General features: G+C 45.7%; 1 protein-coding gene across 2 annotated transcripts in view; it reads left to right on the top strand.

The window, feature by feature from the left end:
* LYRM4 (LYR motif containing 4) overlaps positions 1 to 16,210 on the top strand; it is a 125,369-nt gene that overhangs the window by 81,763 nt on the left and 27,396 nt on the right. The window contains exon 3 of one of the 2 annotated variants that reach the window (XM_073810291.1): positions 486 to 558. The exons of the other annotated variant lie outside the window; for it this stretch is intronic. Within the exon in view, the coding sequence (XP_073666392.1) occupies positions 486 to 558 (73 nt within the window). The remainder of the gene's footprint in view (positions 1 to 485; positions 559 to 16,210) is intronic. 2 annotated transcript variants of the gene reach the window in all.

Here is a 16,210-nt window from a genome sequence, read left to right as displayed (position 1 = left end):
ATGTGCCTCCCAAGAACAAGCACGTTCTCCTTCATGCACGCCGTGCCGGCATCACACCCACGACGTTTACCAAGGATACGGTGATGATGGTACCCATTGACGTGACACACAGTCCGACACAGGTTTCTCCACACTACCCAGTCATACTCCTCCCTCCCCTCCCACTCAGGATCCAATGCAGGCTCCACCCCTGGCTCTGGCCCTATCACCCCTTGCCCCTCCACACCTTTTTTTTGGTCTTTTGTGACCTTTCAGTGTTGAAGAGGCCAAGCCAGTTGTCTTGGATGGTGCCCTGCAATCTGGATTTGTCACTTCACCCTCCTGCTCGGGTTCAAGGGAAACATTTCTGGCAGGAAGAGTGCAGGCACGATGCTGCTGCGTGCTTCCCTCGTCCCCACCTCGGGGGACGCGCGCTGTGGGTTTGTCCCACTGTTAGGGTCGCTATTGATCGTTTGCCTGAGATCTGCCCTTCTCCTTATAATTAGGAAGTGATACTTGAGACCCAAGAAGTGGTTTCCTGTTCTGCAGCAACTTTCCATACAGGCTTAGCCTTCACAGGTAAGGACCCCACCTGAACTAATTATTGCATCAGTGGTTGCACAGGTGATTTCCTGACTAGCTGGCCTTCTAGAAAGAAGGGCTTTTTCTTTCCTCCTCCTCCCTCTTCTCCCCTAATTTTTTGAGTATCACTGTAGACTCAGGTTCTTTTTTATTGGAAACGTTGTGATCTGTTGCCGTCATCGTTCTTCTGGATGCTCACACAGTCCCACACTTGCCAGTGGGAGCCCTTTCCAGCCAAGTCCTCCTCCCTCTGATGCGACCCCGTTAGTCTCTGGGCACTGCCTTGCTCTCTGACACAAGGAGGTTTTTTTGTTTGTTTCTTCCCAATAACACAATACAATTACCTGTTACTTTCTATCCATAGCTGTGTTTTGTCAGGAGAGCCAACTATTTTTAAAAAGCAAACAAAAACTGTGTGCCCCATTCACAGCTAAAAATAAAATGCAATGTATTTCTCCAGAAATGGATTTCTGGATCAAAGCCCAGCTACTAATAACCCAGATAAACTGGCACTGCCTCTCGGGGAAGAGTAGACCGTTATGGAATATCTGACTCGGCCTTGTTGGTGTGCGACAAGCTCTTCCAGGACAGCACAGAAAGGCAGATGAGTTGTATGTGTAACTCGGCATGTAACACATTCACCAGTGGCGCTCTGATAAGGTCCACTGTGTGCCAGACACCGTGCAGGTGCTTTTGCAGAGGTCAGAGGAGATGCGACCAGCTGAAAAGGAGAAATGAGCCGATACACGACAGTGTGCTTATTGGTGTTACAGGAATTAATAGGGGAAGAGGAAGTGCCGAGCAGAATACAGGGGAGTTGGTCTATGAAGGAGCGCAGAGTGAAGGGGAACTTTGCATGGATGGCTATTTGTGTGTTACTGCAGGCCAGACAGTTCCCACACGTCCAGCTGTTAAGTGATTGATTGTCTCTGTGCCTCGGTGTGGGGAAGGGGGCGGCGCGGGGGGAGGCGTGGGCAGAGGGATTAGAGAGGAGGAAATTCAAGAAGTTATGAAACTCAGACCAGCCTTTTGCTTTACCTGTGCTCCAGTCTCATCTGGTGGTTGTGATGCTAGCGGGTATCCTAATAGGGGTTACTTCTGGGGTAAGAGAATTTGTTTTTCTCCCTTCTGTGTGGCAGATATCCTGGAACAAAGAGGGCAAATAGGAAACCCCACTTGCTACCCCACCCCAAGTCAACAAAGATAATAGAACACTGTGAAAGAAAATGAGGAGTAACTGCATGATAGGTTCGGCTTGAAATCACGACATGGCTTCTTTAAACAACCATCATTTGTCTCAGTGCCGCACTGTTTAGATCATGATATGATTAGCTTGGGTAACTTCTTTGCTTTTAAATGAAACCTTTAAATGTTTAATGTGGTTTAAAAAGTTTTTCCGCAGACAGCTCTCAACGCCATCAGGAATCTCTGTGTGGTGATGGTAGTTGTGTTGTATTCCTTTAAAATTCTTTTTTTTTTTTAATGTATTAGCAAAGCTGAACGAAATATTCTTCAGGTAGCTCTTTCATAGCACTTGATATTCTAGCGTATGAGAATTTATTTTCTTCCACTCTAAGGAATGCTGCTATTTTTATTGAAACTTGAATTATAATTGTATTATAATTGTACAATTAAGAAAGAAAACTAAAACTGTCCATCTAGCCTTTCAGCTTACTGCTTTTGTTAGCAGTTTCAGCTTTTTCCATAACTCTCAGTTTCATTTTAAAATTTCGTTTAGTGGATTATAGGAATGTGAGCCTCAGTCACAGTAGCATATTTCCTGGTTATAAGAGACTAAAAGGAAACAAGCTAGCATTCTAAGTTTTGGGGAAATTTTGTGATGTCATGTGTAAAAATGAATGTCCTGGAATTCTGTACTTGCATCCACTGATTGGTTTAGTACTGACACAAAAGTAGAGAAAAACAAATTAGTACAATCAGATATTAACATAATTAATCTGCAAAATGATAGCTAAAGGGATACTTAAAGATGCCGTTCATTTTTCATGATATCACATTTCTTTGAAAAATAAACACAGACATACGCTTGTGTCCATAGTAAAGCTACTGCTGAATCACTGTAACAGGTAGGAATAATAAGTGGTGATTTGAATGGGAAATTAAGACAAACTCATTGAAACCAGTGCCTCATGTCTTTTATTTCTCCATTTTCACATCTAAAATACAGGTAAAGAAAGTGCTTCTAATTAGATGCTTACAGAGTTCAACATGCTTGGTCGAAAGATAAAAATGCCCGGGGAGTTCCCTGGTGGCCTAGTGGTTAGGATTCTGGGCTTTCACTACCGTGGCCTGGGTTCAATCCCTGGTCAGGCAACTGAGATCTCGCAAGCTGTGCGGTGCAACCAAAAAAAAAAAAAAGTAAAAAAGAAAGATAAAAATGCCCAAAGGTACTGCATTTAAACTGATTTCCAAATTTGAAAGCTTCTGTAGAGCATTTCCCTTTTCTTGTTCTAGTTTTTTTTTAAGATGAAGGAGATTAAGAGGTACAAACCTCCAGTAATAGAATAAATAAGCCATGGGGATATGATACACAGCATAAGAAATATGGTGAGTAATTTTTAAGAACTTTGTATGGTGACAGATGGTTAGTAGATTTTCCGTGGTAATCACTGCATAATACATGCAAATGTCAAATCACTGTGTAGTATACCTGAAGCTAACATAATACTGTATGTCAACAATATTTCAGTGTAAAGAAAAAAGAACCCCCTTTAGATTGTTGGTCATGTAAATGCCATGGGAGTGGGGAGGGGCGAGCAAGGGAGGGGGATTATTCAAAAGTGAATCCGTGTTTAAGTGAAAAACTCCAATTATATATTCCTTTTAAAATAATTTTTGTTAAAACATATGTATGTATATAAACAGTCCAGTGTCATAAGAGTGCAGCTCAGTGTGTTTTTATCAACTGAAGACATCCTATGCTCAGAGCACAACCAATGCAGGCATATTACCAGCACTCCAGAAGCCCCTCCTATTTCCTTGCAGTCACCACATCCCACCAGGGATATAACCACTATCCTGACTCCTCACGTGGATTGGTTTTCCTGCTTTTATACTCTCTGTAATGGAATCTAGCTGCTCTTGCTCAATATTGTTTGAGATCTCTTCATATTCTTGTATTCTGGTATGGATGGTTCCTCCTCCAGGCTGTATATTTTTTCATTTGTGAAGACACCACCAAATGTATTTATCCTTTCTTTTTCTCTTTTTTTAAAGATTAGCGACTCATTGACAGAATTTTTTTTAATACAGTAGTTTTTATTTTATTTTTTTAATTTTTGGCCACGTCGGGTCTTAGTTGCGGCACATGGGATCTTCGTTGCGGCTCTCAGGCTTCTCTCCAGTTATGGCATGTGGGTTTCCTCTCTCTAGTCGTGGAGTGCGGGGTCCAGGGCGCGTGGGCTCTGTAGTTGTGGTGTGCGGGTTCCAGAGCATATGGCTCTGTAGTTGTGGAGCACGGGCTCCAGAGCACGTGGGTTCTGAAGTTTGCGGCACATGGGCTCTCTAGTTGAGGCGTGCGGGCTCAGTACTTGTAGCATGTGGGCTTAGTTGCCCTGCGGCATGTGGGATCTTAAGTTCCCCGACCAGGGATCGAACCCACGTCCCCTGCATCGGAAGGCGGATTCTTTACCCCTGGACCACCCAGGAAGTCCCTGTTTATCCTTTCTCCTACTGATGGACATTTGGGTAGTTTCCAGTTTGGGGCTCTTTTGAACAGTGCTGTTAGGAATGTTCTGGCACTTGTCTGTTGGTGAATGGTCGTTCTAGGAATGGAATTGCTGGGTCATCAGTTTGCATGTGTTCAGCCTTAGAAGGCACTGTCGAGCCTCCACAGTGGATGCCCCAAATTGCATTCCCATCAATCAACAACATATATTCCAGTGGTAGTTCCACATCCTCTGCAATACTTGGTATTTCTGTGTATTTTCATTTTAGCCAGTCTAATGGATATGGTAGTTTTAATTTTAATTTCTCTAGTGACTCGTGAAGATGAGTACCTTCTCATGTATTTGTGCATGGAGGGATATTTCGTGTTTACAGATTGGAATACCCCAAATTATAAAGGTGTTGGTGTTCTCCAAATTCACGTATAGAGGTGATGCAGTCCCAATCATATTACTAGCAATGGTTTTTTTGTAGAAACTGAGATGTTCATTAAAAAATTCTCATGGAAATTCAGAAGACCAGGGATAGCTAGTGCATACGTAAAGAAAAAGAACTGGCATATTTCCACTACCACATGTAAAACCCCTTCTAAAGCTCTGTTAACTAAGATTGCGTGGCATTGGTACGTGGCTAGGCTACCTGATCAGTGGAACAGAACAGAGTCCAGGAAGAGACCCACTTACATACAGTCACCTGGTTTATGGCAAAGAGGTAACTGCAGTGCACTGGGAAAGGGATAGCCTTTTCAATCAGTGGTGTTCGGTCTGTTGGATAACCATTTGGGGGTGAAAGTATCCTGACCTCTTCCCCATTCATACATAAGAATGGATTGTAGAAAAAAAATGGACTGTAGATTTAAGTGGGAAAGGAAAGACAAGTTTAGAGGTGTTAAAGAAACAAAATTCAACTGAGTAAATTTTAAAGGTTTTATTGCCTTTATTGAAGGACTCATGAATCAGACAGCATTCAGTGTAGCAGACAGAAAAGAGCTCCAAGGGGCTGTACAGAATGAAAGACGTTTATAGGCAGAAGGCAGTGGGAAGAGGGAGCACAGAGTGGTTCGGTTGTGGCAAGGTCACTTCCCTTTAGAGGTGACGGGTCTGTCGGGCAGGCGACCTAATGAGTGCTGATCGGGTGATTCCTGATTGGCTGGTTTAAGATTCCGTTTCTGGGAGAGACCGAAACTATAGCTAAGTCTGCGTTTGGTGGTGTGTGGCTTAGCATAACCAACTCCATTTTGGACCTGTTGTTTTTAACAGAGGAAAACAAAAGAAAACAGCTGCATTACTTTGGAATAGGCAAAGATTTCTTAACTAGGACAACAAAAAGTGTGAGCCATAAAAGAAAAAAAAATTGAGCTCTACTAAAATTACGGTGTCAAGAGCAATAGTAAGAGAATAAAAAAGCAGAGAAATGGGAGGAAATATCTGGAAAGAGATTTGCATACAGGATATATAAAGAACTCCTACAAATCAGTTTTTAAAAGACTGAAACCAACTCCTAAAAATGGGTAAAAAATGTGAACATTCACTTCACAAAGGTGATATCCAGATGGCCGATTAACTTGGGAGGATTCCCCTTTTGCCACGGGCGGGGGTGTGGTGTTCTACTTCTAATAAGAGAATGTGTGTGTCATTCACATATTCAAATACTTCTTTACTACTGACAGCCTACAGTAGTATGCTTATGCAACATCAGGAATGTGTGTGATTACGTTAACATACAATGTCCTTTAAATATTACTGTTTTAGGCTCATGATGTTTTGATGCTATGGACATGTAAACATGCAGGATCTAAAGGATGCAACAGCAGGAGACACCAGATGGTTTCACACTTACTTATAACCCTAAAGAGAAATTAGCTTTTCCATTAGCATGAACGTGAGCAAAGAGATCCCCCCCTGGGCTTCCCTGGTGGCGCAGTGGTTGAGAGTCCGCCTGCCAATCAGTGCAGGGGACACGGGTTCGTGCCCCGGTCCGAGAGGATCCCACATGCCGCGGAGCGGCTGGGCCCGTGAGCCATGGCCGCTGAGCCTGCGCGTCCAGAGCCTGTGCTCCACAACGGGGGAGGCCACGCAGTGAGAGGCCCGTGTACCGCAAAAAAAAAAAAAAAAAAAAAACCGGTTCCCCCGTGCCGCTTGCTCCCCAACTCTCACCCACCCCGCTTCTCTCCCTCTCTCCCTCTCTCCCTCTCTCCCTCTCTCCCTCTCTCCCTCTCTCCCTCTCTCCCTCTCTCCCTCCCTCCCCCCTCCCCCCTCCCCCTCTCTCCCTCCCTCCCTCCCTCCCTCTTTCTCTCTCTCCCTCCCTCTCCCTCCCCCAACTCTGTCTCCCCCCCACCCCGCCCCCCAGTCTCTAAGCTATCCCTGACCCACTGCTGGTCACTCATGTCATCTTTAGGGAAATAACGAAAGGACACGGAAGTGGCAGGATAGAGGAGTTAGGAGGCCTGTTGTGTGCTCTGCGTGAACATTTTTTAAAGCTGAAGATTTAATGGTTTGTGTTTTAGGTAAATGAAGTAGGTGTGACCTTGATAGGAGACCAAGTTAAAACCACCTGTTCTAATTCATACTGATGAGGTAGAATCATATGGAGAGCTCCACAGACTTGCTGACCCAGGGGGGTCCGGTGCAGCCTGGACCACGGGAGGCCCAGAAGCTCCCTGGGTGATCTGATGTGCAGACGAGGCTGGGATCTGTCCTGGCCAGGAGTCAGGGCACAGTTAACCTGAGACACCTTGACTGTGTTTTGGCTTTACTGGGGGAGGGGGCCTTGTTCTTTCTACGGCTCCTCTCCAGGGAGGATGAGCCCTGGGAATGACTAGCAGGAAGGGGTAAAACTGATACTCTGTAGAGAAGGATTTCCCTCCTTTCCTGATTATCCTGTGAGCAGCGCTAGCTCAGCAGCGAGGCTCTGGCCCAAGAGAAAGGCCTGGGTTGCTGCTGCATCTGAGAATCCGGCAGTCCTCCCTCCTTGCTTCCCTGCCGCCCACCACGCGGATGAAGGAGTCGTGATTGTAAATCAAGCGCGTCAGTGTTGTGAAAGCACGCAGCTCTGCTGCAGCTTCTTCCTGTGAGAAGCACGACGGTGGTGGCTGTTTTCATTTTTATTTTTAAAATCCCATTGTGAATACAACTATCCTCTAATGAAAATACATCACTAAAATTTTACATAATTCATACAGCCTTTTGTGACTGCTTTTCTCAGTAATTAATATCTTATTTGCTTTCCTCTTCAGTAACCAAAAATCATTGATGTACTGTATTTTAATATTTTATATTACACTGTTTTAACTAATTCCATAAGTTATTCCAAACACTGACCATAAAGTACTTTGAGAAGGTTATAGACAACAGTTTGAAGACAATGCCATAGAAAAGTCTAAATAAAAGCAAATAAAGGAGGGCTTCCCTGGTGGCGCAGTGGTTGAGAGTCCGCCTGCCGATGTGGGGGATACGGGTTCGTACCCCGGTCCGGGAAGATCCCACATGCCGCAGAGCGGCTGGGCCCGTGAGCCATGGCCGCTGAGCCTGCGTGTCCGGAGCCTGTGCTCCGTAACGGGAGAGGCCACAGCGGTGAGAGGCCCGCGTACCGAAAAAGCAAATAAAGGAAAACTTTTAAAGGTAAATCATACTAATTTATCATTTATCCAACAGGTTTTTTTTCATATCTTATATTTCTTCTGTTCCTTTACCTGTCTCTTTTGCCAACCAAAAGAAAATGGGAAATAAACTTTTAACCTACAGCCCCTAATCTGATTCTTATTCTTAATATAGCTTTTCACTCACTAGATCAAAATGGCATTCTTTAATAAAAGATATAAATTTATATACCACAAACAATAATTTAGAATGTTTTGATTACCCCATAATTGAGCAGTTTCTTGTAGTTTTAGACATACTGTGTGTATTATCCCATGCAGATTCCCAGCATTTTCACTAAGTTGGATAAGACCAGTCGCGTTATATCTTCATTTGTCTCCTGGGAGATGTGACTTCCCGTATTGTAAATACAGGATGTAACCATTACTGGATTCCATTTTTCTGATCTGTATCACTTGCTCTGTTTGTTTTGGGAGCATCTTCATCTCTATAAATGTATGACCCAGGTGACGTGGAGGCAGAGGAGGGAAAGGGAAAAGGGAAGAAAATATCTCATGGGCATCAAGCAGATGCCACTTCACACCTCTGCCTGGTCGAGAACCACGCCCCTACCAAGCCAGCGTCTGGCCTTGTCCTTCATCTGAGGAAATGGCTGGTACCCAGTCCAAGAGAGTGGAGCCCAGCTCTGTCAGACATTGCAGTTCCTACAGTTTGTACTTCTCCAGGAGCTTAGAATCTGGTTGGGAAGGGGGGAAAGTTACACACACAGATGGACACACCTGAAATTAAAGTACCACTTACTATTGTGAGTTCCAGAAATAGCCGTGCGCTAAAGGAGACCAGAGAAAGCACAGAGCACTTCTGGATGGCTGGTCGGCAGACGGCTCCTTCATCGGAAAGGTCAGCCCTAAACTGGAAAGAGGGGATTTCAGAAGGAAAAACAGAAAACAAGATTCCAGGAAAGGCTGATGGCTTAGAATGAGAAGGCCACAGGGAAGATGAGGATATGGGGAAGCAGATGAGCGGCAGGAAAAGTAGATTCCAAGACCTGGCACACGTGCCAGGCGAGCAGGGCCATGTCGATAAATGCCCCACGTCGAGTATTAAGAACTTTGGACTGAGGGGGGTCCCATAAGGCTTCACAGCAGAGGTATGACCTGAGGTGGCTGTGAAGAGAGGTATGGATTTTAAGGAACATTCTTGAGCAGAATGTCAAGGTGAGAAGGCCTGATGCATGTTGACCTGCCGATGGCGGAATGACAGCTTTCCCCTAGAGGGGCCTTGAGATGGTTTTGGGTGGTGGCAGTGCAGAACCATTAAAAGTGTTCCGTTTCAAAGGCTCCTCTCACCAAGGTCGCCAGCGACCTCTTCGTTATAAATACTGAATAAATTATAATAAAATAATAAATAATTTCCGTCCCGCATCTCGCATGGTCTTTCTCGGCTTTTGAGCATGTGTTGACCTCTTTCTCCTGAAAACTCTCTTGCCCTGGTGTCTGAGTTGCCCCCACTTCCCTGGCTCCCCCGTTCACCACCCTCGGTCCCCGCCGTGGCCGCCCTTCTCCGCGCGCATCTCCTCGTCCACATTCCCACAGCCTGGCCCTCCGCCCGCCCCCCTCCTTCACCCTCTCCAGCCCCGCACTGACCCACCTTCCTACTCAGGTTTCCACCCGTGAGTGCGAGTGCAAACGCCTGCTGTCAGCCTGGCCCAGACCCGGGTCTTCGTGACTCTCCCATGCTGCGACGCCAGGGGTCACGATGACCCCTCTGCTCCCCATTGCTGCATGTCCTGTTCTACACCTGCCTGCACAGTGAGGTGCCGGGGCCTTCTTACCACCCACATCTCACTAAAACTGTGAACCTGTAAAAAACTCCCACCCCACCTGATGGGCACGTTGCCTCTAGAAATCTTCCCTCCTTCTAGACTTGACCCTCTTCCGACCTAGCAAAGGCAATGACTGTATAGACAGTGACTGTATAGACTTGTGCTTGACGGGTGTAACCTCAAATGCCACATACCAGAGGAAAGAACCTTCCATACGGCCACCTTACCTCACTGTAGCAAGTGCTTTGGAAAAGAATATTGTTATTAATACTGGCTGTGAGCACCTACCAAAGGTTTTTCTGCCCGTATTTGCTTATGCTTCTTGAAATACTTTGAAATATTGATTAATCTTAAATCTACATAAATACGTATGAATATAAGTACGTACATACATAAATACATACGTGGGCATACATGCAGATGGATGGGTAGATAAACAGATAAGAATAAAACCTTTGGGGGGATTAGGACTCATTTTTCTTCCTTTTTTTCCTTCTGTCTGAGTCTGTCCCAGTAATAAGCAGAGTGGGACATGCTTTGTGTTGCTGCTGACTTGGAGTCGAGAGCTGCTCCTCTTTTCAAAGACCCGCAGCCTCTTTCCATCGAATCAGGAGTCATGGCGGCAGCAGGGCCTCTCGCTGCTGTCTTTCCCGTGGGCTTGATTTAGTCCAGCCGGTACCCTCCTCCGGCTCAGGCGCTGTTAAGATGGAGAGATACGTTCAGTTTTAAACGAGCGAACCAAATCTGTCTTCTAAAGAAAAGGAGGAACAGCCTTCTGTGGCATGTCTTTAAATGGATTAATATGTTGATCTTAGAGAAAACGGGAGCCTCCCTCATGTTTTCATTATTGAGCCAGGTGAAATGAAAAGCGGAACTCACTGCTAAATGCCACCTCTGGGGATTTTGCTGTGTTGCTTCTGTTTTACAGTACCCCGCAGGATTCCTTCTTTAGCTAAAGCAGACTGTTGTAAGTGTACAGTCTCAGCATTCTTTTTGAAACACCAGACACTACTTAGTTGCCTCATACCAAGAACTCTGCAGTGTTAACTGGCCATGAACGTCTAATTGTGCGAGTGTGTCTGCCTTCACAAGTGAAGGAAGCGGCAGCCTGAGTCTGGTAATAAGGTACCGGTTACCAGAGTACTGCCTCTTAGTCCTCGGCAGGCAGCTAGTCCTTATTCATATAAACGTTTGCTTTTAAGTGAAATTATCAGTCATAAAATAAAATGTAGGCATTAAGTGGAAACTCTTGCCATACTAGTTTATTCTTGATGATTCATGAGAAAATACTTTTCCGTATTGTAGGCTTTCATTCAATATCGATTTATAAGTGAGCGAATATCCGTATGATTTTAAGGGGTGGAAGAACGCTTTCTCTATTTTGTAAGGCTCACAAACCTCTGAACCTGCCGTTCTGTGCCGTTTATCTGAGTGTAAGGGGAAAGTTCTAGAAGGTGGACTTAGCATTGCTTTACCCTTATTCATCAGGCAAAATTCAAAACGCTGGAAGAGGTGCTTTTTTCTTTCTTTCTTTCTCTCGAAAAGATGGAATCAGTCTGGATGGGAGGATAGGGGAAAGTCTTGGAATAATACTGTGATGTTTGCTGTGATTGGAGACCCTAACGGGTTTGCAGGCTGCTTCGGGGAAGTCAGGGCCAGCTCCGGTGGTCACGATTTCTCTCCCCGAGGGGACCCGAACGTCTCCTTGTGTTGAGCCCTTTCTGTTGGCATGAAACAGATAGGAAGAGGTTCAGAGGTTTGGTTGCATGGAACAGATCTGGGATGGGATTTATTCTAAGGACACCTAGGGAAACAAGGCCTCTCGGCCACGAGCCCCCGCAGATCACCCATCCTGCCTCACCGAGACTGGAAGCCCTGCAAGGATGTGGCAGCAGCTCCCACCATTCCCCTTTCCCATCTCCTTGCTGTCTCCCTGCTTATACTTTCTGCTACCAGTGGGCTGACTCTGTTTCAAACAATTGCTTGGATCCTTTCAGATTGGACGCCCCACCCTTATGGGCAGAGTCCCTGCCCCTGGCCCCTTACAGGCCTGGCCCTTAGCAGGCACCTGGGCTCCCAACACGTCCCCCAGGTGCTCCGCTGCCACCGGGGCCTCTTGGGCCACTGTAGAGACCGGCTGGGGGCCTCGGCTTGTGGACGGCTGCCTTTCATCTTGAGATGAGGCTGCGCCTCTAGGACAGCCTCCCTCTACAGAGCTAGTGGCAATGCGCCTTGTTATCTGGGGTTTGATAAGGGGTTATTCATTGTTTACCTTTGCCACCTGTTTTGGCAAACACTGTACAAGATAGATGATACAGTCCTATAGAAGAATTTGATGTTGAGTGACCAGGTTATAAATCTATATGGGCGCCTCTAGAAGATGTCCGGTCTGCCCAGCCTGCTTCCAAAGACATCTCAAGACTTTCCTCTCTGCCCTTTCCTCTTAACCATAGAAATCAGCTGGTAGTTGTTTCTTGGGGAGCGTGTGTGATGCCTGGAATACACACAACCTGAGAGCTGCACCAAACCAAAGATCTTTGCTTAATGTTTTACTTTTTTTTTAAGTGCTCCCCATGCATAATCATTTTAACCTTCAGAGTGGCTGGGAGAGGCTGTATTCACCTGCTGCTGCTGAGAAAACAGACCTAACACTGCACGACAAGCTTAATGGCAGAACCAGTATTAGAATCCCCATTTTCTGGTAGATTCCAAGACATCCTGATACAAATGTGTCTGATCACTAAATATGTGTGTGCATGGTTCCCCCAACACAGACACACACGTGTGCACACACATGCATACACACTTGTGTAGACTCAGTTATTGGAAAATGACAGAATTTACCAGCATCAATCATTTCTTCTGTTTGTGGTTATGGTAACTGAGAATTATTAGCCTAGTGAAGATGGAGTCTGAAAACCTGTCCTGTGTTTCTCTAGTATTGTTGAGCCATTAGTCTAGCAATAGGCAGTGCAGGGGGCTCCGTGATTTTGAACAGAAGAGGGTTTCTGTATCCCTCTTCTTCCTGCCAGCCATCCTCTTAGAGTGACATCGTTTGTAAAAATTCCCAGACCTGGGGTGAAGGGACTTGAATTGTGATGCCCCTCCACCGGCACTTAGTGTGTAGTTGGGTTTAGTTACTGTGAATTTGTGAATCAGATTTTGAAATCTGTAGAATGAGGTACCGGAGTTTTGTTTCCCAGTGTTTCGTGTACATGCTGCATGACCTTAGGTCCTCCACTCCACTCTCTCTACTACGTCACCCACTTTGTAACTCCTTTCCCGTCCAGGCCAGGGCTTGGGGACTGGGAGTGGGGTGTCAGAATATATTAAAACTCTTTCTTACATAGACCCAGTTTGCAGGTGTTACGGGAAATTCCCTCTGCCGTCTAATTCCGCTCAGTTGCATTTTTTATGTTAATAGGCTAATATTTTATGAACTTACAAGATTGAATGTATGGAGTGAGATGAGTATTTCTGATAATTACTTGATGGGGGTGGGGAAGTTCAGCAGAAAGCCGTTGAAAACTTCCAGACTGATATTGATTAAAATTAGTGGCTCAAAGACTTAGAGTATCTAATTTACAGGATTTTTTCCACAGGTTATTCTATGACTTAGGCAAAAATTGTAGCCCATGATTTATGATAACATATATCAGGTAATTTTCTGTGCTGAATTTAAAGGAGAGCCAGTAATTTAGAATCAGAGCATTCTGTGTGTCCCTGTATAGGGTGTTCTCAGGCTTAATTGCTGCAATTAAGTATTTTTATCTGGGATGTTCTACTTCTAAGGGGCAAGCTCTGTTTTCTCTTTTGGAATTATCAGGATCTTCCTTTTGTATCTTTCTGTATTTCTTTCTACCAAAGAAGACACAGTGGGATGTACTTTGTTTAGATTAGAAGGATGAAAGATTATTAAAAGCCAGCTCTGGTCCCTTGTTTAATCTAGTCTGTCATGCCAGGCACTGAGGTACTTACTACAGATGTGTTGCTAGATTACAAGTTGTTTATTTCCTATGGCTATTTCCCTGAGTGGCATAAGTTATATGGGTGGTAACATTCTCCTAAGAAATACTTTGGGCATCACATACCTGCCAGCCTTGTCGCGTTGATCAGGGAACAGCATGGCGGGTGATGGAGCTCGGAGCTGAGTGTGTGCGTGTTGACTTGTGTGCCAACCTCAGGCAAGTCACTTGCCTTCTCTGGCTTATGGTGCCCTTATCTATAAAATGAAGTTGAGTTGGTGGTTTATTTCTAAGGTCCTTTCCAGTTCTCATACTCAGTGATTCCAGTGATTCATGTTAGCAAGAATATTATCGTCATACTTTCATTCATTCATTCAGCACGTGTGTATCACCCTCTGTGTCCAAGGGGCTGTGCTAGCTGCTGTGGTGACTCCAGCAGTGAGTCACCCAAAGTCCCTGCCCTCCTGGGCCCCCATCCAGCCAAGGAGGGGAAACAGCCACGCAAGTGAAAGGAAGTAAAAGTGGAAAATAGCAGTTGAGAAGGACAAGGCAAACTAAACTTACATTTAGTTAGCCTCTCTGTGCCTTAGGGACTCCACTTTGTACATTATGTACATTTTATTTTAATTATCATGATAATCCTGTGAGCTAGGTGTTATTATCCCATTTTATAAATAAGGGATCAGCGGTCGTGCAGCTAGAATATTGTGCCAGGATTTGGAAGCAATTTTTTGTGTTTTCGAAGCCCGTGCTTCTCCTATGAAATCATGTTGCCTCCTGATAAAATGCTAGAACTGATAACAGGAGATCATGTATGCTATTGGGGGCAAGACAAGCACTTTCTAGTAGAGGAGTCATTGGCTCAAGGACTTAAAATGGGTGGAATTGGCACATGTGACCTGGGGAGGATGTTTCCAGCAAGGAGCCAGGCTAGAAAGGTGGGTGGGCCAGGCTGAGTTATTGAAAAGGCATTTTGGAGCCGCTCCAGATTCAGGTAGGAGGTTAAGTGAGCAGAGGTCACCTCGAGCCATGTCTGTAGGGCACCCCTGTGGACGGGGATGGGAGGGGAGCCCTCTGGTCTGGCTGGGGAGCAAGAATGCAGGAAGGAGCTGATAGGGGCTCAAATGTAAGGTCAAAATGAGGGGAGGGGATATGCAGAGATGGCTGTGGCTGCTCACAGGGGTCCTGTCACTGGGAAACCAAACCAAGGTCGGGAGCAATCCTGAGAGACACAACGAGGACGCGGATTTTGGTGAACCTGAGATGCACGTGATTCCTTCAGCTGAAGTCCTGTCAGAGCCTGATCCTGAAGGAGGAGGGGAGCCCGGAGGTGTGGGAGTCAAGGTGGACCAGTGAGGGTCGGGTCCTCTCCAGTTTACAGAGCGCGCGTGCATTTGGCGTCTCCCACGCTGTTGGCCATGTGGCCAGAGGAGAGGCCGCAGAGCAGGGATCCCTCTGCTTCTGGCTAACTGTTACTAAGTGCCGGCTGCGGCCAGGCACTGTGCTCGGGTCTCACATCCCTCTGCGCTCTGTACGAGGCGGGCAGCATCATTATCTCCACCTCACCCAGGAGCCCGCTGAGACAAGGTGACGCAGCAACTGACTAGGAAATGGCAAAGCTGGTCCCCAGACTTGGTTAAACAGAGAGGAGAAAAAAGTGCTGTCATCAGGGAAAATCAGGCTCAAAGAAAGAATTGCAAGGAGGGCAGATGAGGTTGATTCCTCTGTGTCGTTTGCCATTAGCGCCTTGGAGAGTAACGTGGAGAGTGGAGTGGTGGCACGTCCACCCCCACTGACATCACCCGCAAAGCGTGTGCATCACCCGCAAAGCGTGCGTGCTTGGATTCTTTTGCTGACGTGCTGGGATTGTCCAGACTCAGGGACAGACAGGCCACAGCACAGAGCTGCCTCTCAGTGCCCTGTCCTACTCCGCCTGAGAGAAGAGTGTCTGAAAGTTAGCAAGGGCTCAGGGAGGCTTCTGTGCATGAAGGTTGGATGGCTTTTTTATACCCATCCTAGAGTTGTTGACATATTTTTAAGTGATGTTTTACTCGTAGGAAATCACTTACTGGAGTGACCAACTAGTGACCAACTAGTGACCATCACACCAACTAGTACTGTGATGAGCTAGTAGGATGGCATATCCTTGAAATGGCTCATACACCGTGTGTGTGTGTGTGTGTTTGTGTACGTACGTATGTACCTGCACATGTATGATTTATCTGATATTTACATTTACAAATATTCATATTTAACTTTAGGGGAACATTGGCTTCAAATTTGCGATTATCTCATAGTTTCACTATTCCACTCATAGCTCAGGGGGGAGCTTATCTGAAGCTCTGACCACTCACCCAGACGTATTTTAAGATACAAGAAGCCCTTTGATATCCTGATCACAGCAATGGAAGACTTCGGGGCTGCTTTGTTTCCCGTAAGACATGCCAAGATTTTTAGATTACTTTTCCCACCGACTTTAGTGCATCATCTTCTAATCCTAGAGTATTCAGTAGCCAAAGAGATTAGGTAAATCGGGCAGCTGAGGGTTACTGTGCAGTTTCTGGTTCTTTCCT

The sequence above is a fragment of the Tursiops truncatus genome, chromosome 10, assembly GCF_011762595.2.
Source record: "Tursiops truncatus isolate mTurTru1 chromosome 10, mTurTru1.mat.Y, whole genome shotgun sequence".
Lineage (NCBI taxonomy): Eukaryota > Metazoa > Chordata > Mammalia > Artiodactyla > Delphinidae > Tursiops > Tursiops truncatus.
Note: the sequence above shows the minus strand (reverse complement) of the source record. Positions and strands in the feature narration are given on the sequence as shown.